Source organism: Dama dama, chromosome 3 (assembly GCF_033118175.1).
Source record: "Dama dama isolate Ldn47 chromosome 3, ASM3311817v1, whole genome shotgun sequence".
NCBI lineage: Eukaryota > Metazoa > Chordata > Mammalia > Artiodactyla > Cervidae > Dama > Dama dama.
The window spans coordinates 43,852,550-43,878,147 of record NC_083683.1 but is presented as its reverse complement, the minus strand read 5'-3'; the positions used below and the strand labels follow the sequence as shown (position 1 = coordinate 43,878,147).

Below are 25,598 nucleotides of genomic sequence, written 5' to 3'. Positions count from 1 at the left end.
TTGCCTTCTCTGATATCATTCCATATGAACCCAGGTCTCCTGCATTGCAGGCAGATTCTTTACCACCTGAGCCACCAAGAAAGCCCTATATAGATATATAGGTATAGGCAAATATATAAATATATATGTATATATATTTGCAGAATTCTTGCAATATTTTGTGTTTCCACAGCAGTGTATGAGTGTTTCAGTTGCTCCATATTGTTGCCTTGGTATCCTCAATTATTGTGATGTTAGCTATCACATTCTAAGAATATATGATTGTATCTCTGTGGAGGTTTTTAAATTTTAATTTATTTAAACTTAAAACCTGCAAAAACATTTAACCCATTTCTCTCACTTCTCCCGCCTCTCCCCACTTCTGGTAACCAACAATCTGGTCTCTGCATCTATGAGTTTAGTTTTTAAATTTTTGAAAATGCATTTGCTTTTTGGATTTCACATATGAGAGATTTGCAGTACTTGTCTTTCTCTGTCTGACTTATGTCACTTAACGTAAAACCCTAGAGATCCATCCATGTTGTCACAAGCTGCAAGACTTCATTCTTTATACCCATATATGATATTTGTTGTTGTTGTTCAGTTACTAATCGTGTCCAACTTTTTGCAACTCCATGGACTGCAGCACACCAGGCTTCCCTGTCCTTCACTCTCACCCGAAGTTTGCTCAAACTCATGTCCATTGAGTCAGTGACGCCATCCAACCATCTCATCCTCTGTCTTCCCCTTCTCCTCCTGCCTTCAATCTTTCCCAGCCTCAGGGTCTTTTCCAATGAGTTGGCTTTTTGCATCAGCTAGTCAAAATATTGGAGTTTCAACTTCAGCATCAGTCCTTTCAATGAATATTCAGGATTGATTTCCTTTAGGATTTACTGGTTTGCTCTTCTTGCAGTCCAAGGGACTCTAAGGAGTCTTCTCTAACACCACAATTTAGAAACATCAGTTCTTTGGTGCTCAGCTTTGCTTATGGTCCAACTCTCACATCTGTACATAACTACTGGAAAAACCATTTGACTAGATGGATCTTTGTTGGCAAAATGATGTCTTTGCTTTTTAATATGTTGTCTAGGTTTTGCATAATTTAAAATGACTAAATTACGCACATTTGCTTATATTTATTTGTCAAAATGAATCTCAGTGCAAATCCCCAACCACCTAATTGAAGATGTTTCTGTGCTTTGGGAGGGACCACTTGTGTGTGTGAGGTTGCGTATGTGTGTGTACACTCTTTTCCGTTAGGTGTTTAAATTATGCTTGTGTTGAATCTCCTTTGTATTCTTTGTCTAACCTATATCCTCTTCACCTTTCTTTAACCTCTTGTTAACTCCCATTAAGACCCCTGATTCTCTTTTCTCAATATTCTCCCATATGCTCTTTGCTGTTCATTCAGCATATGTCTTGCCCTTTGTACTGACATCAGCTTGGCCTTCATCTCCCTGCTAGTTTTATTTTTCTCTCTGCCTCATATCTGACTTCTCTAAATAACATTTTATATCTTACTCTCTCATTATATGCTTTTTTCCCTTGAATTTTATAGGGGATTTATTTTGTTTTGGCAATATTTTATGATGACTTTGTTCTGATGAGTGCTCATTATCTGCCTTTTCATTTTCCTATTCATTTCATTTTTTAGTGTGTATCTCTTTTGTTGGTCCTGGAATGGTTTCCATCTGACTAGTGCTCATCTTTGAAAGAGGTGAACTCCTTCTAGATGAGTTGTTGGCAGAAAGTATTCTGGGGAGTGAGCCGGGGGCATATTCAGGCTAACAGGCTATGTAAATAATTCTGTTATTCCTTAAAAACCTTGCCCAGTGAATCACTGCAGAATAACTTATAATTCACAGTCTCCGCTTTTTTTCCCTCTTGTTTAACAAAATGCTGCCAATAGGAGGAATCAAATGTCTCTGATTTGTTATCCAATTCTACTTCCCAGTTTCTAGAAAGTTCATGACTAACAGGGTCCTGCCTCAGGTCATGCACCCTGTGACTTTTGCAAACAAGAGATTCTTGGATTTGCGCCTGAGGACCTATGCTTCACACTGACTAGTAGTGTTAAATGAGTCAGCCAAGCCTGGCATGCTGAACACCTAAACATCAGGCTGCTCCTATAGCTTGTGTTCAGCTACTGTTTTTGATGAAGATTTTTTTTGTATACCAGAAGCTGAAAAACAACAACAAAAAATCAAAAAAGCCAAAACAGCAAACTGAGAACAACCACCTCTCCCTATGATGGGACACTCCACCACATAACAGGGCTTGCTCTGAACCTAGAGAGCAGTCCCAGGTGAATGCTGAAGACTTCTCAAGACATTTCTGAACATGTGTTTTGCTTGGACCTAGGCACAGTTTTCTAAATGTTCTCCTATACACAGCTGCCTTTGAATGTCCTCATTTCCCAAAGAGTCTCTCTGTAGCTTAGCCTCTGGACCTTGGATGATCACAGGGTCTATTGTGTATCTTCTCCCATAGTCTTGCCCCAGGTCTCTGTGTGTTTGTAGTCTGCCCTGTAGTTTTTACTGAGTGTCCCTGCTACTTCTCTTGCCTGCATCTGCATTTATGTGAAACAAAGGTAAGAACCTTGCAACATTTCTTCAGGAATGCCCCCCAGATGTGTTTGAAGAGGCTTGCATGATAATTTGCAAATAGTCTGCATCTGCATCTCTGATTCAAGATGCATGTGCTGGGGGGTGGAGGGTGACCAAGAGGAACAAATGGGTTTGAGGCGAGACGGGAGTATGGGAGGGGGATTGGGAAAAAAGTTCACGAACAAGGTTGCTGTCTGCTCAAGACCACAACTGCACCACATATAGGGGAGCGAAAGTGCTAGGAACATTGTCATGAAATTTTGCTGTAATATGGGAGATGGATTTTCTTGACAGCACATTTGCTTGACTATTGCAAATTTTGAGTGTTTTCCAGATCTCCTACAATGTTTAGACAGCTTCTGGTTGTTTTCTCAATGTTTCTTTAGCAAAAGGAGAGTTTGGGGCTTTCCAGTCTGCTCTTTTGCTATCAACATCTGCACCTTAATATTTTAATTAGATAAATCCATGTCTACATATTATTTTGCAATCTGTTTATTATTCATTGTTGTATTCTATGTATTTTTCCTAATCAGTATTTTCTTTCCATTACTCCTCATAGATACATAATAATACTGACACTAAGTGGGCATAGATTTTGGAACCCAGTCATCACATACCTGCTGTTGGGGAAGTTTTGGGGAGAGTGAGGAGGTACCAATATGAGAGGCTGCCCACTTCACTGGGGAAATGGTTATAGGAGAACACAGCAGTATACTGATAAGAAGATCCAGAGGCACCCTGTCCATGCTATTGAAACCAGGAAACTTTCTCTCGTGATGTAAGAGCCTGGAGACAAAGGAGATAATGGTCACTCATGAGGAAATAGGGACTGGTATGGCCAAAAGGCAGCACAAGTGAATGAGGAGCCTTGCACCATATACTGAGTTAAATTATCCCCATTCAGAGAAGTCATAGCAGCCAGGGCACACCAGAGAGATGAAAGACTCAGGTTCACCCATCTCCTAGAGAGTGTTAGGGTGTGAGAAGGTGGAAATTACCATTCTTATTTTGCCTTCACACTTTAAGAAACCAGCATCTGAGTTTTCTGCTGAATTTGATCAACTCTCCCACTTTCAGTTTTTCCATGCTGGGAAGATGGTTGGAATTCACATCCATGTATATACTTCTTCCTGTGTTTGTACTATTTCTTCAGGATACATATACAGAAATAGAGTTTCAGTTCAGAAGTGTATATACTTTAATTATCCTTGATATACTTTCTCAGGCAAGTTTGTTGGTAAGGAAGCTAACTCTAAGTAAAAATCAAATATCCTATTTAATTGCTAAATGTTGTTTTGCTCTGATGGGCCAGAAACATGATTGCTCTAATGAACATTAAGACTTGACCTCTTGAGTGTGGGTTGAGTGGGCTTAGGAGGAGAAACTAATTGATTACACTTGGCCCCAACAATAAAAAGCAGGGTATACATGATGCTGGACCAGAGTCCTCCCATGACACTTGCCAAACATTTGGATTCAATTGTATCTGTGAGGGAAAGCTGATTATCAGTATCCCAAGCTGCTGTTTGTTGACGTTCTCTACAGGAAGGGAGTGAGGCACATGGGCGTGGGGAGTGTGCTTCATGCCTGAGAAGAATGCTTCATTTGTCACATGAAAACCTCAAGAACCATTGGTGACAAAGAAAGGCTATGTGAAACCACACATTATCCCATAAATCTGCTTTATTTAGCAATACAAGTGAGCAAAGAGCAGAGGAAGCAACACAGGGATACAAACCCTGTACATCATAGAACTAGTCACTTGTGCTTTCACAATCATTGCAAGGGAGGAACACAACATCTCTGAGATTGGATCTCCTGGCCCAGTGGAAAGTAAGTGGGATTGCCCTGTCTGGACTAGGACCCAAGTAGCGACCTTCCAGTGGTGAACAATGGAAGCTCAGTTGCAACAGGTTTGGGGAGAGAGGAGATGAGGACACTCAGCAACTTCAGTTCTAATTCAAGAAGTAAGAAAAGGAAGCAGGAAAGAGAAAGCAACTGGAGGAGAGAGCAAGGGAGGGAGCAAAACAGAGGGAGCCTGAGACATTGTGGGAGCTTGAGCCCGTGACAGGACTTCAGTGCTTGTAGCTCTTCCTGCTGGAGGAGGAGGAGGTGGTGGTGTATTTGATGGTGGAACTGCTGCCCCCACAGGAGCTGAAGCCACCCCCGATGGCTCTGCCACTGCCAGCACTGAAGCCACCTCCAAGGCTGTGGCCGCCGCTGTAGGAGTAGCCGCTTCCTCCGCCCACGCCTAAGCCACCGCCGAGACCGCCGGCACCGCCATAGCCACCAGAGACGGTGGACTGCACCACGGCTGTGGAGGCAAGGGGGCAAGGTCAGGACAAGATGGTGAGCTCACTCTGCCACACAGAGTCCAGTCAGGGGGACGCAAGGGCAAGGGCCAGGGACAGGTGAAGGTACTTACAGATGTTGACTTGTCCAACGCCTTCCCCACTCAGCCTAGGAGAGAGAGGACACAGCCATGATGAGGCCCAGAGCCACAGCTGGGCCCGCACGGGAAACCTCCGTGTGAGGAGACTCCCCAGGAGCCTGCCTTCTCAGGGCTCTTCTGGGAGTAGCACTATGCCCAGCACTAGAGTGCCTTCCACGTGGGCTCATTGGCAGGACTTCTTGGAGATGGAGCCAGATGATTGAGGAGGTTGTGTGAGTTACTCACCTGCACTCCTCGCCCTCCAGCAGCTTCCTGTAGGTGGCAATCTCCACGTCCAGGGCCAGCTTGACATTCATGAGCTCCTGGTACTCCTTCAGCAGCCGTGCCATGTCCTGCTTGGCCTTCTGCAGGGCGTCCTCCAGGTCAGTCAGCTTGCTCCTGGCGTCCTTGAGGGCCAGCTCCCCACGCTGCTCAGCGTCGGCGATGGCGGATTGCAGGCTGGTGCACTAGAGGGGAGGAGGGGCAGATGAACCTGAGTCTGGGCTCCAGGGGAGAGGAAGCATACTTGTACTTTCCCAGTGAGGAAGAGCTCTAGAGCCCAGATCTCATGGAAAAGGATGTTTGGTTTTTTTTTTTTGTCCAGTCTTTCCCCATTCTACAAACATTAACTAGTCTCGGAGTCCGTTAAGAAAATCTATTCCAAAAAAAAAAGAAAGAAAATCTATTCCCTTCTCTGTTAACCACCCTAATGGTGATGGGGCTGAAAGATACCACAACAGACTGAAGACCAGGGGACACGGGAAGAAATGGACCTACTGTCTAGTTTTCAATGTTGACACTTTGGATAAGTTCACATGGATGCACAATAACTTATACAAAACCACAAACATTCTCACTGAAAGACGATTTTATCTCAAACTCTTGAGACCTCACCTTCCTTTCACTTCACAGTTTTTATTGAACAACCCTCATTTGTCCTGTGTCTTTTCTCAGATTCTTTTTCACATTGAGTATGAGCGTATTTGCAGTATTCTTCCCCACACTTTCTAGCCTGAGCTTTTCTTTGCCAACCTGTGTCTTGCATACCCAACTCAATCATTCTCCTTAAGGAATCTCATTTCAATGCCTCTAGACTGTGTGTACGAACCATTGACCAGTTGAGATTCATCCTATCCTGAGTTTTTTTCCAGCTCTTGAGTTGGGATCCATCTCTCTAACCTAGGGAAACTCAACCATGACAGGTCCTCCTCTCTCTGCTTTTATCTCAGTGACCAAGAATTTCCCATATGATGTTTGATGATACCTGATAGTCTAGGAAGGAAAGGATGCTTTTCTCTTCCATGGTCCCCACTGTACCTGCTTCTTGACATGGTCGATCTCAGATCTCAGCCTCTGGATCACGCGGTTGATCTCAATGATCTCCTGCTTGGTGTTACGCAGGTCATCCCCGTGTCTGCCCGCCGTCACCCGCAGCTCCTCGTACTGTAAACCAGAGGGAGACAAAGTGGTGTCCATGGGCTTTATATGACACTAATCAAGGTTTTAAAAATTGATTCTAATGGTTTTCCCTAAGACATTTAGAGAAAACTGGTGTTACTAGGTCATTGACACTCTACACCAATCACACACCATCCTTGGTAGGACCACTGACTGACTGGTTCTCTTCAGGACAAGCAATGTTCTGTACTGTTGCTGAGAGTCAACATTGAAATAAAGCTAAAATGAAGGTCACTCACCTTGATCTACATTAGCTTTCATCTTAACCTGGGTTCTTTGATCTATGAGACTTGGACATAATTACCCAAAAGATCTACCCTGAAAGTCCCCCACTTCTTAGCTGTAGTTTCCCCACTGAAGTCTATAGCCACATTGATGTTCTCAGAGGAGGCACAGGGATTCTTCATCAGCTGCTGCCTCACCGCTCACCTTGGACTGGTACCAAGACTCAGCCTCAGCCCGGCTCCTCTGAGCGATCTCCTCATATTGGGCTTTGACTTCAGCGATGATGCTGTCCAGGTCCAGGCTGCGGTTATTGTCCATGGAGAGGATCACAGAAGTGTCTGAGATGTGGGTTTGCATCTGAGCCAGTTCCTGCAGAACAAGAGATCATCCGATCATCTTTGGTCCTGATTTTTAGAGAGGTACCTAGACCAAAGATATTCCACTCTTCACAAATCTCTTTAAAGGCAATGAAACAGAATGCAGAGAGATACTTACAGCCTCATAGAAGGTTCTTAGGAAGTTGATCTCATCTGTGAGAGCATCTACCTTGGCTTGTAGTTCAACCTTGTTCATGTAGGCAATATCCACATCCTGGGGAAGAAGCCAACAGACTGGGATCAGATGAGCCCTCCTGCCCAGCCTGCTCCTGTTTTAGTCTCCTTGATGATTCTTTTCTCAGAATCCTCTCCTTCAGGAAAGGAGCATGAACCCCTGATCTGACCCATCTTACCTTCTTCAGTTTCACAAACTCATTCTCTGCTGCTGTGCGCCTGTTGATTTCATCTTCATATCTGGAATTAAAAGGAATAAAATCTAATTGAGTCAGCAGTGAAGATGATACAGAAAAAGCAGCCTGGGATCTCTGCTCCCCAGATTGGATATATACAAATGAGACCTGTCAATAAGCCTAAAGGTTGTAATTTGTGGTTTCTAATTTCTTTACTCTGCTACTCTTCCCACTCAACTTTTATGGCCCTTTTGTTCTTCAGGGTTTGTGTTTAGTAACAATTATAATGTCATGTCTATTGACATGTTTTACTAAGAATCATGCCCTCATTGGACACGGTCATCTAATAGACTGCAGTGTGGGCTTCAGGAATCTAAGGTGGTTTCTCTCCTGTAACTCACTTGTTCTTGAAGTCCTCCACCGTGTCCTGCATCCCCCTGAGCTCCGAGTCCAGGCGGCCTCTCTCCCCAAGGATACTATCCAGCTGTCTCCTGAGGCTGTTGATGTACTGCTCGAACAAAGGCTCCAGGTTCTGCCTCACGGTCTTGGTGCCCTGTTGCTGCAGCAGGGTCCACTTGGTGTCCAGGACCTTGTTCTGCTGCTCCAGGAACCGCACCTGCAGGGAGACAAGATGGTTATCAGTGAGTTGACAAGTCCCCAGGCTGATCTGGGGGTCCTGGTGGTTGGGCTGCTCCAGAGCCTGTACAGAGGCTGACAGTTCTGCTCCGCTGATTCTTTACCTTCATACCACACAGGTCTCATGGCCAAGTTTCTCCAGGGAGCTGTCAGATGTTCCCTCCCTCTCACTATGGATACTGTCAGGGACTTTCAACCCTTCCTGTCTTCCTCTTGACATGGACAAGTACAAATGTACTTTATCATAGCATTTTTCTCATATTGCACAGAGCTTTTACAAAGCACATGCCTCAGTTAAGGCATATCTGATATTTATAATCTAATTATTAGATTCCAATTCTATTAATGACTGGATTTAACCTTGTTTCCCATATAGTGCAGGAACACAGCTGATACAAAGTCCCTTAATGCTCATTTTCTGGTTCTACAGGATATATACTTGAGTTGTGTTTCCTCAAACCCCCTTTTGTTTTTTACTTTCTTTCCTCCCTCCAGCATCCATCTATGTGGATGACTCAAATGAAGTTTCCACTGCAATACCCTTTTAACTTTCTTAGACCATTCAGAAAATCAAGGCATCTCATTGCACTCTCTCATTTTCTGTTCTTTCCTTCAGGATTATCAAGAACTGTGAATGTTTCCTCAGCAAGAAAGGGGCCAAGTGAGGGATGAGTAGTTATAAATGATTTGCATCACCTTCTGCCTGGGGTCCACATGGAGCCTGACCTGCATCCCAGTGGAGAGCTCGCCTGAGTCCCACCTCCCTCTCCCCCAAGTCTTCCCACCCCGGTAGGACATTAGTTGGCTCTCTTGGGCACTCTGCAATCCCCACTGGGGGCAGATGCTCCCGGCTCACCTTGTCAATGAAGGAGGCAAACTTGTTGTTGAGGGTCTTGATCTGTTCCCGCTCCTCAGTCCTCACCCGCTGGATGGTGGGGTCGATTTGCAGGTTGAGGGGAGTCAGGAGACTCTGGTTGACGGTCACCTCTTGGATGCCTCCAGGGGGGCACACAGGAAAGCCAGCACCACCGAAGCCACCTCCAAAGCCAGCTCCACCACCAAGCCCAAAGCCACTACCAGCCCCAGCACCAAAACCAAATCCACTCCCGGCTCCACCTCCGAAGCCATAGCCAACTCCAATTCTGCCGCCATATCCACCACCGATGACACAGCTGCCTCCTGCGATGGAGATCCTCTTGGAGCCCCCCAGGCCATAGAGGCTGCGGCTGCCAAAGCCAGCTCCTCCACACACTCCAGCGAGGCCGCCACTGCCCCTGGAGCGGGACAGGGACACGCTACTGAAGCCAGAGCGGCAGACCCCAGGGACTCTGGCTGAGCCGGCACTGAAGCCCTTGCGGCTGCTGCTTTGGGTCTTCACGATGGATTTGTAAGACATGGTTTCTGAAGAAGAAGAGACTGAGGCAGGAGCAAGGGGTGGAGTGTAGGGCTGAGAGGAGCAGGTCTGTAAGAGGAGCTTCCCGGCAGCAGCTTATATATGGAGAAACTGGGCTGGGCTCAGTCCTGGAAGGTGAGCCTGCAGGTTGGGAAGGGCCAGGCTTCACAAAGAGTGAGATCACATCGGTTTATTAGAAAAGTTATGAAATATGAAGATTGCATTTTTGGTTTCCTTTAGTCAGGGAAAATTTCTCCTGCCTTCCAGCTTTGACAGCTCTGAGAACAGTAAGACTAGTCTCAACCCAACTGAGCTGGGAGTTAGTCAGCAACTCACACAAAGGTTCTCCACGTTATGCTCATGTGTGAAATGTACTGAGGCTTGTCTGCCCTGGTGTTTCACCCACCAGCCAGAGATCCTGGAGATCAAAATAGCCTATTGCTTTCCCTATAACTGTAATTATTTGTGTTTGTCATTAATTACAGAAGTTAAACTTGACCTTTTTTGCTTTCCCTAAATATTTCCCACAGGTAGGTATGTAGATTTGCAATATAAATGGGTCTCTGTATACCTATTGCTGGATTTTATAAAAATTAATTTCTCATGGTCAGCCTTATTTCTTCTACACTCTCATGCAATTCCTTATCAACTCTAATATTCTGAGAAGTAGTTCCCAAATATCTTGTTATATCTTTAGAATACAATTCAATATTTATCTGTAAATGAGTTGCTCTTTTACACATACCCTTTATATATCCTTAATACTTAGATGTTCATTAACATCCAGATGCATTTATTCAATCTTGGAAAAGTCTCTTTTTGTTATTTATATTTTGCATTTGCTTTTCCAAATCAGGATTCTAATAAGTTCCATAAATCTTGTGTTTGGGTGATATATTTAACATATTATATCTTTATATTTCAGGTCATTAAATCTGCCTCCACCTTTCCACTTGCAGTTTATTTGTGAAAAAAAGCAAAACAGTTTTATTTATGTTTTTCAGTTGTCCAATCTGGGAGTGTTAATTTGCATAATCATGTCATCTTCTTTAAGATGGTCTCAAGTCCTTCTTCTATCCTATGAACTGACAGTTCAATCTAGAAAAGTAATAAGCTATCTCCTTAAACATTACAGATATAAATGTCAGAATGCCTATTTATATACATAATATTGATATTTACACATCTACTTATTCATTTTAAAATGTTAAATAAGTAATACATGTTTAAGGAAAAAATTACATGCTCAAGGCCATTCCCCAGTCCTGTATAGTAAGACAGGCATAGGTGTTACCATTCCCTGTGTATCCTTGTAGTCACCTCACCTAAATATTTCTGTGCTTCTCCTAGGGCATGTATGAAGAATGTGAGAATATATGTTGAATATATACATACATATATATATATGATATATATATATATACACACACTCTTTTACAATTATGCTTATGGTATATGTACTTTGTCTCCCACGTCTCTGTTCTCTCTCAGTTCTCACGCAGCATTCTCTGAGTGCTATTTCCTGTGGGTTGTTTCCTTCACCTTTACCTGTGATCCATTGTTGTGTATCAGCAAGGTCTTGTGCTGTTTTCAGCCTGGCCTTCATTTCTATAGTGGTTTTATCATTTTTCTCTACTGCTTATCTGCGATTTACCAGCTAATAATTTAATCTTTTATTTCTCACTCTATTACCCCTTGGCTTTATTATTTCATTAAGTTTGTTTCATTGCCTCTTAAGAAATATCTTACCGTGATGCCTTCCTGTTGAATGTTTTCTAAGTGCCTCTTGCTTTTCCTTTTCCTTGTGTTTTTTGTTTTGTTTGCTTGTTTATTTGTTTGCTTTAATGTAAAGTGTCCTTTGTGGGTCCTGGAATGGTTGTTTCCTGACAAGGGCTCATCTCTGAATGATTTGAGATCCTTTTGGACCAGCCTTTACAGACAGTTTTCTGGGAGGAGAGGCCAGGCCACAACCAGAATAACAGGAATTCTCAGTAGGACACAGGCTGTGTAAATAGTTCTTTTAATTTTAATTCATCCAAGCCAAGGAAGATGTCTGCAGAGTGGCTCACAGTTCAGTCTCAGTTTTCTTTGCTTCTCCAACAACAAGCTGCCAATAGGCATTGCCTCTGATTCCTTACTCAACCCTGCCTTCCCTGTGTCTTGAAACTTCAGGGCAAATAGGCCCTGCCTATAGCCCACACACCCACTTCTGACTGTTGCAAAGACTGATTCTTCGATTCTTGGATATGCACCTGAGGATGTGTTCTTAATGTTCACGTAGCAGGAGTTGAATGAGTCAGAGGTGCCTGGCAACAGGAAGACCTCAGGGTTAGCTTTGTGTGCTGTTCTGTGTTTCCCACGTTGTTTAGTTTTGATTTGTCTGTTTTTGAGAGTGTTCTTCACTGGATTTTCTGAGATGTGCATTGAGGACATCTTCTTTCTGAGTTTTCCCAACATCTGTGATTGCTTTCTCTCTTTCTGTAGGAAGGATTTTCTATTCTTTTTTTTTTTTTTTTTTAATTGAAGGAATTTAAGATGTTTTCCTTTTGGTGGCTGAGGGTGGAGATTACTTTTATGATTCTTGTTCTCCTTGTTTGGTTTAAGGCAATTTCTAAGAAGGAGAGATGCCTCCATTTCAGCTACATTCAGAAGTCTCCTGTTCATATATTTATATTTAAAACACATAGCATTTAAAATATTAAGTAATAATTGATGCTAGAAATATTGCTTTTCTTTTCTTGCACTGTATGGAAACTATTGGGTTCAATGAAGACATCATTGCTCAGGGCCCCCCTCCTGAACCTGATGGGGTCACCTGAAAGTGGTCTACAATACATCAGATTTACCATCATCAGAAATTTCATTCCCAAATATATTAGTGCTCTTCTCAGTGGAACAACCTCCTTTACTACTTAATCAAAGTTTGTATCATCAGAAGTCCAGTGGATACAATGAGAGACAATAGTTATGTAAATAGCCATGTACCAATCTTCCAGATTAAATACTGATCCATATTTCTCATTATTGTCTCATCTAATTTCCCTACTTCTCCTATTGAAATCTACATTTTTGTTGATGTATCTTCAAGAAAATTAAGACATTAAGTCATTTCAATTGTCAGTATTTGCAAGCATGCCTAAGAAAGGATGACTTTTTAATCTCACTGTATAACAGTTTTGTATCTGTAGCAACAGTTGCTTCTTAATGAAACCGAATGTCCTTTTATGTTCACACTTCTCTGATTATTTCAAAGATGTCTTTTTATACTGGCTTACTAGAAGCAACATCTTAACTAGATTCTTGGGTCTCTTAAGATTCTTTCATACTGTAATAGATCCCTTTTTAATACCACTGATTTGTGGACAAATTGGTTTTTTCTCTGGTATGTCTAAACTTGATTTGGTTCACTGTTTCCTGTTGGTGCCACATAACTTCTAACCCCAGTTTTCCTATATAGTAGTTACATAAGTTAATTAGACTTTTCCTGTTGTTTCAGGTAAGGTTATGTCTCAGTTGGTCCTGTGTGCCCATATTGCCTCAGCTTGTGAGACACATAAAGCTAGCTATCCAGTTTAGTGATGTTAAGACTGATCCGTAGTATAGCTATAGTTCCAGGCTTATTCCTCCATTAAAAAGTGCTGAATAAATTTGTCATCTAATATTTTACCATTCATTGGTCAAGTCCCACAATCATTATTCATTAGAGATTGCAAATCTGTAATTTTGAATTTAACATCTCTCCTCCTCATTTATCAATTGGGAGTCATCTATAAAGAAGAAATCTTTATTGTTTACTTTTTAGATAGTAATATGTATTTTATTCAGACAGGAAAGGCAGAATAATTGCTTCTTTCTTATAATTTTGTAATTTTCATAACAGTGAATTAGGACCACCGTAGTTTCCAAATATAATTGAGGAAGTTTTGTTTGTTTGTTATTTTGGTTTTGTATGATTATAAATCCACAGTTCAAAAATATATTCAATATATTTCTGTCCACTGCAGGCATTAAACCTTTTGGGTACTTAAACTGTCCCATTTTACACCACTTGAGTTCTTCAGATTTTCTTCTGTGTCCTTTTCACAGGGTCCCAGTGGGTTTTGAAAGCTTCTTTGTTGACAAGGATGAGAAGTCTCAGGTTACCTTGTACTTATCTTGCAGCAGACATGGAATCAGTCATTTCTGTGAGTAGCTGAGGTGCCTTTTATTGGGAAATGTTATTTAAAAGCTAGAATTTGTATGCTAGGGATGTTCATTGTTACTGGGTTCTTCTAGGTTTGACGTCTTTTCAAAATACAGATCTAGAAATATGTAAAAACAAATTTAGAAAATATTTAAATCAGAAGCTTATAGATATATTTCAAATTCAAATGGGAGGATATAGGATGATTTTATAACTGTTTTTTTAACTATATCTGAAAAGCTTAGCTCTGAATGGCATATTCCTTATTTGCTCTGCTCTACAACAAACCTGACATCTGGGCTTACCAGATAGCTCAGTTGGTAAAGAATCAGCCTGTAATGCAGGAGACCTGGTTTGATCCCTGGGTCAGGAAGATCCACTGGAGAAGGGATAGGGTACCCACTTCCCTTGTGGCTCAGCTGGTAAAGAATCTGCCTGCAATGCAGGAGACCTGGAAAGATTCCCCCGGAGAAGGGAAAGGCTACCCATTCCAGTATACTGCACTGGAGAATTCCATGGACTGTATAGTCCATGGGGTCACAAAGAGTTGGACACAGCTGAGTGACTTTCACTTTCACAACAATATGAGAATCCAGATTAACTCTAACCTTGTGGTTGCAAACAGAAGCAGGAAAAAAAAAAGATCTTCCATTATTACATTGGTTGGAGAGAAATTTCTTAAGTGAGGGAGTACAGATATGGATGGCAGTGCGCTTCAAGAAGGGGATGCTACCGTTGCATGAGAAGACTGGAGACAATAAGAGCATGGGAGAAAATGGCACATTTGAGTGAACCTGCCTCTAAGACTAAAGAGGATGATTTCCCACCCCTACTCCCTTTCTAGTGTTGAAGGTACATCCTTGGAGTCTTCAAGGTGACAGCTTTGAAGAGAAGAGATGGCCTAGAGAAAGTCATGGTCCAAGATATCCAGTTGCTCTCAAAGATGGACTGCTCAACACCTTTTTCCTCCCATCCTGAGGTCTCAGTTCAGTTGCTCAGTCATGTCCGACTCTGCGATCCCATGAACCACAGCACACCAGGCCTCCCTGTTCATCACCAACTCCCAGAGTCCACCCAAACCCATGTCCATTGTGTTGGTGATGCCATCCAACCATGTCATCCTCTGTCGTTCCCTTCTCCTCCTGCCCTCAATCTTTCGCAGCATCAGGGTCTTTTCAAATGAGTCAGCTCTCCACATCATGTGGCCAAAGTATTGGAGTTTCAGCTTCCACATCAGTCCTTCCAATGAACACCCAGGACTGATATCCTTTAGGATGAACTGATTGGATCTCCTTGCAATCCAAGGGACTCTCAAGAGTCTTCTCCAACACCAAAGTTCAAAAGCATCAATTCTTCTGCACTCAACTTTCTTTATAGCCCAACTCGCCCATCCATACATGACTACTGGAAAAACCATAGCCTTGACTAGACTGACATTTGTTAGCAAAGTAATGTCTCTGCTTTTTAATATGCTATCTAGGTTGGTCATAACTTTCCTTCCAAGGAATAAGCGTCTTTTAATTTCATGGCTAAAATCACCATCTGTAGTGATTTTAGAGCCCAGAAAAATAAAGTCAGCCACTGTTTCAACTGTTTCCCCATTTATTTGCCATGAAGTGATGAGACCAGATGCCATGATATTAGTTTTCTGAATGTTGAGCTTTAAGCCAACTTTTTCACTCTCTTCTTTCACTTTCGTTGAGAGGTTCTTTAGTTCTTCTTCACTTTCTGCCATAAGGGTGGTGTCATCTGCATATCTGAGGATATTGCTATTTCTTCTGGCAATCTTGATTCCAGCTTGTGTTACCTCCAGCCCAATGTTTCTCATGATGTACTCTGCATATAAGTTAAATAAGCAGGGTGACGACATACAGTCTTGACGTACTCCTTTTCCTATTTGGAACCAGTCTGCTGTTCCATGTCCAGTTTTAACTGTTGCTTCCTGACCTATATTCAGGTTTCTCAAGAGGCAGGTCAGGTGGTCTGGTATTCCCATCTCTTTCAAGGACAAGTATGATGAAGAGTTAGTTAGCAGGGAGTCTGCAGGGAATGCCTCCTGGGGCATGCAGCAGGCAGAGGAGAGCAATCTGCTCTCAGGACCTTTGGAAGTGTTCCCGCTTCTGCTTGTGCCACACCCTGTGCCCCCATGAACTGTGATGTCATTCATTAGTCTGTGCTGGGGATTCTAGCCAACATAGCTAGAATCTACCTTGTATGGTTCACAAGTGATTATCCTGGATCACAGAAGATTCAGGTAAGGTGAACTTTGGATATGGCTTCTAAGCAGAAAAACTTATTCTATTTGAGATTGTTATGAAAAAGATGTATTTTCTGTATTTTCCAGGTACCTAGACCCCATCCTGGAGGAAGCAATTAACTTTAGGAGCCAAATCCAGTATCAAACAACCTTTGGTACTTTCGAGTCCTTCCTTGCTTCAAAAGCAAGACTTTACTATTTCAATAGAAAAGAATGTTTATTCCTGTTCAGCCTTCATAGAACAAAAGAAATCAATCTGAAAATTTTAATCTCATGCACATTAATCAAGAGATTGAAATTTTTCTTCCTTAATACCAAAATTGTAACCACATTTAATTTCAGATGTCATACAATGAGGATATCATGGGAAACACACTTTCTCTTTTGAAATAACAAGGTTCAACATCAAAAGATTTAGGAAATACACAGATTTAAAAGATACAGTTTACTGGAGTTAAAACCAACATGAGATTGTCAATATTATTGTTTTATCATTAGTCATTCAATTATTTCTCTGTATCTCTGTCCCTCCAACTGTCTTTCTGTTTCTTTGTGACTCTGTCTCTTTCTTTACCTTGCTTGTTTTATAATTTTGTATGAAAATTAGTAAAAAATACAGATGATACTTTAAACCCCTTGCCTTAAATGTTTTCCATAATAACTATGTTTCATTTAGTCATTGTGTCTCCTTAGACCCTTCTTGGTTTAACTGTTTGTCAGATTTTCCTTGTCTTTGTGACTTAGAAAGTTTTGAGGAACTCTGCCCGTCTGTTTTGTCGATGTACAACAGTGTGCTTTTTCTGATGTTGTCTCATGAATAGACTGGAGTTGTGGTGTTTTGGAGGAAGAACATAGAGGTGATCTACACTTTTTAACACATCATCTCAGGGTACATGCTATGAAAATAACTTATCGTCTTAATATTAGCCTTGATCATCTGACTGAGGAAGTGTTTGATTGATTTCTCTTCAGTAAAGTCACTCTTTCCCCCCATTTTTAGACTGTACTCTTTGGAAGGAAGTCATCATGCACATCCCACATCCCACATCTCTTAGCAGGGAGTACTTATTCACTCGTTCGCATGGGGACCATGTATGTAACTAAAAGAAATTCTTCTGCCTGAGACTCTTCAATCATCCTTCATGAATTAATTTAATCAATCACTCATTCACATTGGTAGATACCATGAATAATTATTTCATAATTGGGCTTTAATCCAAATATTATTTATCTATTTATTTATGGCTCAAGAAGTTTCAGTTTGTCCACTAATAGCTCTTTCAGTGTCTTCTGTGACTATTTCTTCACTTTTTGCCACTGAAAGATGCTCCAGAATCACCTTTGCATATACTCCTCCCCATTCATAGAATCAGACATATCTCCTCGATTCTTCAGAAGAGAACTTGCATGGTATTAGGTGGATTCTCCAGAGAAATCATCTGAGATTAGGGCCATGGACGAAACAGACTGGAAACAATTACTGGATCTCAGGAAGATTGCCTGACTCTCAGACCAACCTGGCATTGTATCATGAGATTTTCTTACCCATTCAGAAAGGCAAAGGAAGCCAAGACACAGCTGAGAGAGAACTCAAGGCCATGTCTTTGGAGTAGCAAAAATTTGACCTCTTTGAGTCTCTGTGAGAGGTTTTTGGGCTGAGGAAAAATGCCTTCCCATTTCTATTTTGTCTCCATACTTAAAAAAAATCAGCAGCTGCATTTTGTTTCTAAGTCTGTAGATCCTAAAATTAACCAGTGTTTCCATTATTTCCCAGGTGAAACTTTATTGGGATTCATATCCCAGAAGTACAAGTTCTTATATTTGTACTGTTTCCTCAGGATACATTGCTAGAAGCACACTTTCAGTTCAGAAGTGTGTACTTTTAAATTGCACCTGATAGAAGACATACAGATGGCTAACAAACAGATAAAAAGATGCTCAACATCACTCATTATCAGAGAAATGCAAATCAAAACCACAATGAGGTACCATTACACACCAGTCAGGATGGCTGCTATCCAAAAGTCTACAAGCATTAAATGCTGGAGAAGGTGTGGGGAAAAGGGAACCCTCTTACACTGTTGGTGGGAATGCAAACTAGTACAGCCGCTATGGAAAACAGTGTGGAGATTTCTTAAAAAACTGGAAATAGAACTGCCATATGACCCAGCAATCCCACTTCTGGGCATACACACTGAGGAAACCAGATCTGAAAGAGACACGTGCACCCTAATGTTCATTGCAGCACTGTATATAATAGCCAGGACATGGAAGCAACCTAGATGCCCATCAGCAGATGAATGGATAAGGAAGCTGTGGTACATATACACCATGGAATATTAATCAGCCATTAAAAAGAATTCATTTGAATCAGTTCTAATGAGATGGATGAAACTGGAGCCCATTATACAGAGTGAAGTAAGCCAGAAAGATAAAGAACATTACAGCATACTAACACATACATATGGAATCTAGAAAGATGGTAACAATAACCCTATATGCAAAACAGAAAAAGAGACACAGAAGTACAGAACAGACTTTTGAACTCTGTGGGTGAAGGTGAGGGTGGGATGTTTCGAAAGAACAGCATGTATATTATCTATGGTGAAACAGATCACCAGCCCAGATGGGATGCATGAGACAAGTGCTCGGGCCTGGTGTACTGGGAAGACCCAGAGGAATCGGGTGGAGAGGGAGGTGGGAGGGGGGATCGGGATGGGGAATATGTGTAACTCTATGGCTGATTCATATCAATGTATGACAAAACCCACTGAAATGTTGTGAAGTAATTAGCCTCCAACTAATAAAAAAATTTAAAATAAATAAATAAATAAATTGCACCTGATACATGTTGTCAGGCACACTTTTGTGGTCATAAGGCATTTTAAAATATAAATCAGACATCTTGCACTCTAGTCAATGTTCTTCTGATCTAATTAGACTGTAATATGATTCTCTGAGAATGATGGATGACTACTGCGGCAGATGGAGGTAGAATATAGAGACAAATCAGAGAAACTAAACTGCTGAGACTAATCTGAGCAGTAAAACCAGACTTCACTATGATGGACCCAGATCCCTCCCACCCCACATGCCAAGCTGTTCTGGGAGGACTGCTGGCATCAGGATGTTAAAGTGCTGTCTGTTGAAGTTCTCTAAAGGAGAAGAGTGAAGCACATGGGGACTGGGAGTATGCTTCATTCCTGAGAAGGCATTTATCAGATGAAAACCTTGAGATCCATTGGAGACAAAGAAAAGCTATGTGAAACCACACATTATGTGATAAATCTGCTTTATTTAGCAAATCAAGTAAGCAAAGAGCAGAAGAAGCACACAGAGATACAGACCCTGTACATCAAAGAAACAGTCACTTGTGCTTTCACAATCACTGAAATGGAGGAACACAACACCTCTGAGACGGGACTTCCTGGGCCAGTGGAAAGCAATGGGAACTCCATTTCTGGACTAGGACCCAAGTGTGAATTTCTGATGGTGAGCAATGGAAGCTCAGTTAGAGCAGGTATTGGCAGAGGGAGACAAAGGCACTCAGTAACTTCAGTTCTAACTCAAAGTAAGAGATGAAGGGAGCAGAAGAGAGGAAGCAACTAGAAGAGAGGGTGGTGAAACTGGAGAGGGAGCCTGAGACATTGTGGGAGCTTGAGCCCATGACAGGACTTCAGTGCTTGTAGCTCTTCTTGCTGGAGGAGGAGGAGGTGGTGGTGTATTTGATGGTGGAACTGCTGCCCCCACAGGAGCTGAAGCCACCCCCGATGGCTCTGCCACTGCCAGCACTGAAGCCACCTCCAAGGCTGTGGCCGCCGCTGTAGGAGTAGCCGCTTCCTCCGCCCACGCCTAAGCCACCGCCGAGACCGCCGGCACCGCCATAGCCACCAGAGACGGTGGACTGCACCACGGCTGTGGAGGCAAGGGGGCAAGGTCAGGACAAGATGGTGAGCTCACTCTGCCACACAGAGTCCAGTCAGGGGGACGCAAGGGCAAGGGCCAGGGACAGGTGAAGGTACTTACAGATGTTGACTTGTCCAACGCCTTCCCCACTCAGCCTAGGAGAGAGAGGACACAGCCATGATGAGGCCCAGAGCCACAGCTGGGCCCGCAGGGGAAACCTCCGTGTGAGGAGACTCCCCAGGAGCCTGCCTTCACAGGGCTCTTCTGGGAGTAGCACTATGCCCAGCACTAGAGTGCCTTCCACGTGGGCTCATTGGCAGGACTTCTTGGAGATGGAGCCAGATGATTGAGGAGGTTGTGTGAGTTACTCACCTGCACTCCTCGCCCTCCAGCAGCTTCCTGTAGGTGGCAATCTCCACGTCCAGGGCCAGCTTGACATTCATGAGCTCCTGGTACTCCTTCAGCAGCCGTGCCATGTCCTGCTTGGCCTTCTGCAGGGCGTCCTCCAGGTCAGTCAGCTTGCTCCTGGCGTCCTTGAGGGCCAGCTCCCCACGCTGCTCAGCGTCGGCGATGGCGGATTGCAGGCTGGTGCACTAGAGGGGAGGAGGGGCAGATGAACCTGAGTCTGGGCTCCAGGGGAGAGGAAGCATACTTCTGCTTTCCCAGTGAGGAAGAACTCTAGAGCCCAGATCTCATGGAAAAGGACATTTGATTCATTTTGTCCAGTTTTTCTCAGTACTGCAAACTTTAACTATTCTATGAGCACCTTAAGAAATTCTATTCCTTTCCATGTTAACCACCCAAATGATGATAGGCCTAGAAGATACCACAGCAGCCCAAAGACCAAGGGATAAGGGAAGAAATGGACCCATTGACTTGTGTTGAATGTTGACAGTTTGAGTAAGTTCATGTGGATATACAATAACTTATACAAAGCCAGAAACATCCTCAGTGAGGAGATGATTTCATCTTAAGCTGTTGAGACTTTGCCTTCCTTCCTCTTCACAGTTTTGGACAACCTTCATTTTCCCTGTGTCTTTTCTTGGATTCTTTTTACAATGAATCTGAGCATATTTGCAGCATTCTTCTCCACACTATCTGTCCTAAACTTTTCTTTGTCAACTTGCATCTTGAATTCTCAACTCAATCACTACCCTTGTGGAATCTCATTTCAATGCCTCTAGACTGTATCTTTGTCCCAAGACCAGTAGAGATTCGGCCTATCCTGAGTTTGTTTCCTGCTCTTGAGTTGGGCTCCATCTCTCTAACCTGGGGAAACTCTCCCAGGGAGGAAATACATGTCCTTCTCTCCCTGCTTTTCCTCAGTTCCCAGAAATTTCCCACATGATGGTTGATGACACCTGACCGTCTAGAAAGGAAAGGATGCTTTTCTCTTCCATGGTCCCCACTGTACCTGCTTCTTGACATGATCGATCTCAGATCTCAGCCTCTGGATCACGCGGTTGATCTCCGTGATCTCCTGCTTGGTGTTACGCAGGTCATCCCCGTGTCTGCCTGCTGTCACCCGCAGCTCCTCGTACTATAAACCAGAGGGAGACAAAGTGATGTTCATAAGCTTCAGAGACACTAATCTAGTCTTTCAAAAAGGAATCTACTGGTTTTCCACAAGACATTTAAAGAAAACTGGTGTTACTAAGTCATTGACACTCTACACCCATCACACACCATACTTGGTAGGACCACTGACTGACTGGTTCTCTTCAGGACAAGCAATGTTCTGTACTGTTGCTGAGAGTCAACATTGAAATAAAGCTAAAACAAAGGTCACTCACCTTGATCTACATTAGCTTTCCTCCTAACTTGGGTTCTTTGACCTATGACACTTGGACATAATTACCCAAAAGATCTACCCTGAAAGTCCCCCACTTCTTAGCTGTAGTTTCCCCACTGAAGTCTATAGCCACACTGATGTTCTCAGGGGAGGCACAGGGATTCTTCATCAGCTGCTGCCTCACCGCTCACCTTGGACTGGTACCAAGACTCAGCCTCAGCCCGGCTCCTCTGAGCGATCTCCTCATATTGGGCTTTGACTTCAGCAATGATGCTGTCCAGGTCCAGGCTGCGGTTATTGTCCATGGAGAGGATCACAGAAGTGTCTGAGATGTGGGTTTGCATCTGAGCCAGTTCCTGCAGAACAAGAGATCATCCGATCATCTTTGGTCCTGATTTTTAGAGAGGTACCTAGACCAAAGATATTCCACTCTTCACAAATCTCTTTAAAGGCAATGAAACAGAATGCAGAGAGATACTTACAGCCTCATAGAAGGTTCTTAGGAAGTTGATCTCATCTGTGAGAGCATCTACCTTGGCTTGTAGTTCAACCTTGTTCATGTAGGCAATATCCACATCCTGGGGAAGAAGCCAACAGACTGGGATCAGATGAGCCCTCCTGCCCAGCCTGCTCCTGTTTTAGTCTCCTTGATGATTCTTTTCTCAGAATCCTCTCCTTCAGGAAAGGAGCATGAACCCCTGATCTGACTCATCTTACCTTCTTCAGTTTCACAAACTCATTCTCTGCTGCTGTGCGCTTGTTGATTTCATCCTCATATCTGGAATTAAAAGGAATAAAATCTAATTGAGTCAGCAGTGAAGATGATACAGAAAAAGCAGCCTGGGATCTCTGCTCCCCAGATTGGATATATACAAATGAGACCTGTCAATAAGCCTAAAGGTTGTAATTTGTGGTTTCTAATTTCTTTACTCTGCTACTCTTCCCACTCAACTTTTATGGCCCTTTTGTTCTTCAGGGTTTGTGTTTAGTAACAATTATAATGTCATGTCTATTGACATGTTTTACTAAGAATCATGCCCTCATTGGACACGGTCATCTAATAGACTGCAGTGTGGGCTTCAGGAATCTAAGGTGGTTTCTCTCCTGTAACTCACTTGTTCTTGAAGTCCTCCACCGTGTCCTGCATCCCCCTGAGCTCCGAGTCCAGGCGGCCTCTCTCCCCAAGGATACTATCCAGCTGTCTCCTGAGGCTGTTGATGTACTGCTCGAACAAAGGCTCCAGGTTCTGCCTCACGGTCTTGGTGCCCTGTTGCTGCAGCAGGGTCCACTTGGTGTCCAGGACCTTGTTCTGCTGCTCCAGGAACCGCACCTGCAGGGAGACAAGATGGTTATCAGTGAGTTGACAAGTCCCCAGGCTGATCTGGGGGTCCTGGTGGTTGGGCTGCTCCAGAGCCTGTACAGAGGCTGACAGTTCTGCTCCGCTGATTCTTTACCTTCATACCACACAGGTCTCATGGCCAAGTTTCTCCAGGGAGCTGTCAGATGTTCCCTCCCTCTCACTATGGAGACTGTCAGGGACTTTCAACCCTTCCTGTCTTCCTCTTGACATGAACAAGTACTAATGTACTTCATCATAGCGTTTGCTCATGTTGCACAGAGCTTTTACAAAGCACATGCCTCAGTTAAGGCATATCAGATATTTATAATCTAATTATTAGATTCCAATTCTATTAATGACTGGATTTAACCTTGTTTCCCATATAGTGCATGAGTACAGCTGATACAAAGTCCCTTAAGGCTCATTCTCTGGTTCTATAGGTGAGTATTTCTATGGATATATACTTGAGTTGTGTTTCCTCAAATTCCCTTTTGCTATTTGCTTTCTTTCCTCCCTCCAGCATCCGTCTATGACTCAAATGCAGTTTCCACTACAATACCCTTTTAAGTTTCTTAGACCATTCAGAAGATCAAGCCATCTTATTGCACTCTCTCATTTCCTGTTCTTTCCTTCAGGATTATCAAGAACTGTGAATGTTTCCTTGGCAGGAATGGGGTCAAGTGAGGGATGATTAATTGTAAATGATTTCCATCACCTTCTGCCTGGGGTCCACATGGAGCCTGTCCTGCATCCCAGTGGAGAGCTCGCCTAAAGCCACCTCCCTCTCCCTCGAGTCTCCCCCCCCACCCACCCCCCATAGGACATTAGTTGGCTCTCTTGGGCACTCTGCAATCCCCACTGCGGGCAGATGCTCCCAACTCACCTTGTCAATGAAGGAGGCAAACTTGTTGTTGAGGGTCTTGATCTGTTCCCGCTCCTCAGTCCTCACCCGCTGGATGGTGGGGTCGATTTGCAGGTTGAGGGGAGTCAGGAGACTCTGGTTGACGGTCACCTCTTGGATGCCTCCAGGGGGACACACAGGGAAGCCAGGACCACCGAAGCCACCTCCAAAGCCAGCTCCACCACCAAGCCCAAAGCCACTACCAGCCCCAGCACCGAAACCAAATCCACTCCCGGCTCCACCTCCGAAGCCATAGCCAGCTCCAATTCTGCCGCCGTATCCGCCACCGATGACACAGCTGCCCCCTGCGATGGAGATCCTCTTGGAGCCCCCCAGGCCATAGAGGCTGCGGCTGCCAAAGCCAGCTCCTCCACACACTCCAGCGAGGCCGCCACTGCCCCTGGAGCGGGACAGGGACACGCTACTGAAGCCAGAGCGGCAGACCCCAGGGACTCTGGCTGAGCCGGCACTGAAGCCCTTGCGGCTGCTGCTTTGGGTCTTCACGATGGATTTGTAAGACATGGTTCCTGAAGAAGAAGAGACTGAGGCAGGAGCAAGGGGTGGAGTGTAGGGCTGAGAGGAGCAGGTCTGTAAGAGGAGCTTCCCGGCAGCAGCTTATATATGGAGAAACTGGGCTGGGCTCAGTCCTGGAAGGTGAGCCTGCAGGTTGGGAAGGGCCAGGCTTCACAAAGAGTGAGATCACATAGGTTTATTAGAAAAGTTATGAAATATGAAGATTGCATTTTTGGTTTCCTTTAGTCAGGGAAAATTTCTCCTGCCTTCCAGCTTTGACAGCTCTGAGAACAGTAAGACTAGTCTCAACCCAACTGAGCTGGGAGTTAGTCAGCAACTCACACAAAGGTTCTCCATGTTATGCTCATGTGTGAAATGTACTGAGGCTCGTCTGCCCTGGTGTTTCACCCACCAGCCAGAGATCCTGGAGATCAAAATAGCCTATTGCTTTCCCTATAACTGTAATTATTTGTGTTTGTCATTAATTACAGAAGTTAAACATGACCTTTCTTGCTTTCCCTAAAAATTTCCCACAGGTAGGTATGTAGATTTGCAATATAAATGGGTCTCTGTATACCTATTGCTGGATTTTATAAAAATTAATTTCTCATGGTTAGCCTTATTTCTTCTATGCTACCATGCAATTCCTCGTTAACCCTAATATATTGGAAAGCAATTTCCGGATATCTTGTTATATCTTTAGAATACAATTCAATATGTAAAGTTAAATGAGTTGCTCTCTAAAATTACTAACCATATAACATTTATATATCCTTAAATACTAGATGTTCATTAACATCAAGGAGTATCTATTCAACCTTGAAATAAATCTGTGTGTTATTTATATTTTATTTTTTGTTTTCCCAGATCAGGATCCTAGTAAATTCCCTTCATTTTGTGTTTGGGTTATATGTCTTTAACGTATTATGTCTTTATAATATTGCAGGTCACTAAATCTGCCTCCACTTTCCACTTGCAGTTTATTTGTGAGGAAAAAAAATAGCTTATTTGTTTTCTGCAGTTGTCGAATCTTGGAGTGTTTAACCTGCCTAATCATGTCATCTTGTTTCAGGTGGTCTTGTGTCCGTGTATCCTGTGAAGTGACAATTCAAAGTAGAAGCTTAATAAGCGATCACTTTAAACATTACAGATACAAATGTCATAGAATGCCTATTTATATGCAGGATATTGATATTAACACATCTACTTGTTTATTTAAAGTATTTAATAAGTAATACATGGCTGAGGAAAA

At 43.1% G+C, this 25,598-nt stretch overlaps 2 protein-coding genes across 2 annotated transcripts; both read right to left on the bottom strand.

The window, feature by feature from the left end:
* Positions 1-4,660: 4,660 nt before the first annotated feature.
* Positions 4,661-9,458, bottom strand: LOC133041712 (keratin, type II cytoskeletal 6A-like). Its single transcript, XM_061122698.1, has 9 exons — positions 8,919-9,458; positions 7,828-8,042; positions 7,430-7,490; positions 7,195-7,290; positions 6,904-7,068; positions 6,334-6,459; positions 5,263-5,483; positions 5,011-5,045; positions 4,661-4,899 (listed from the first exon to the last, which is right to left on the bottom strand). Exons 1-9 carry the CDS (start codon positions 9,456-9,458, stop codon positions 4,661-4,663), a joined length of 1,698 nt encoding a protein of 565 aa, XP_060978681.1.
* A 10,113-nt stretch (positions 9,459-19,571) lies between these two features.
* On the bottom strand, positions 19,572-24,355 carry LOC133041705 (keratin, type II cytoskeletal 6A-like). Its single transcript, XM_061122696.1, has 9 exons — positions 23,816-24,355; positions 22,709-22,923; positions 22,311-22,371; positions 22,076-22,171; positions 21,785-21,949; positions 21,216-21,341; positions 20,174-20,394; positions 19,922-19,956; positions 19,572-19,810 (listed from the first exon to the last, which is right to left on the bottom strand). Exons 1-9 carry the CDS (start codon positions 24,353-24,355, stop codon positions 19,572-19,574), a joined length of 1,698 nt encoding a protein of 565 aa, XP_060978679.1.
* Between the last annotated feature and the right edge of the window lie 1,243 nt (positions 24,356-25,598).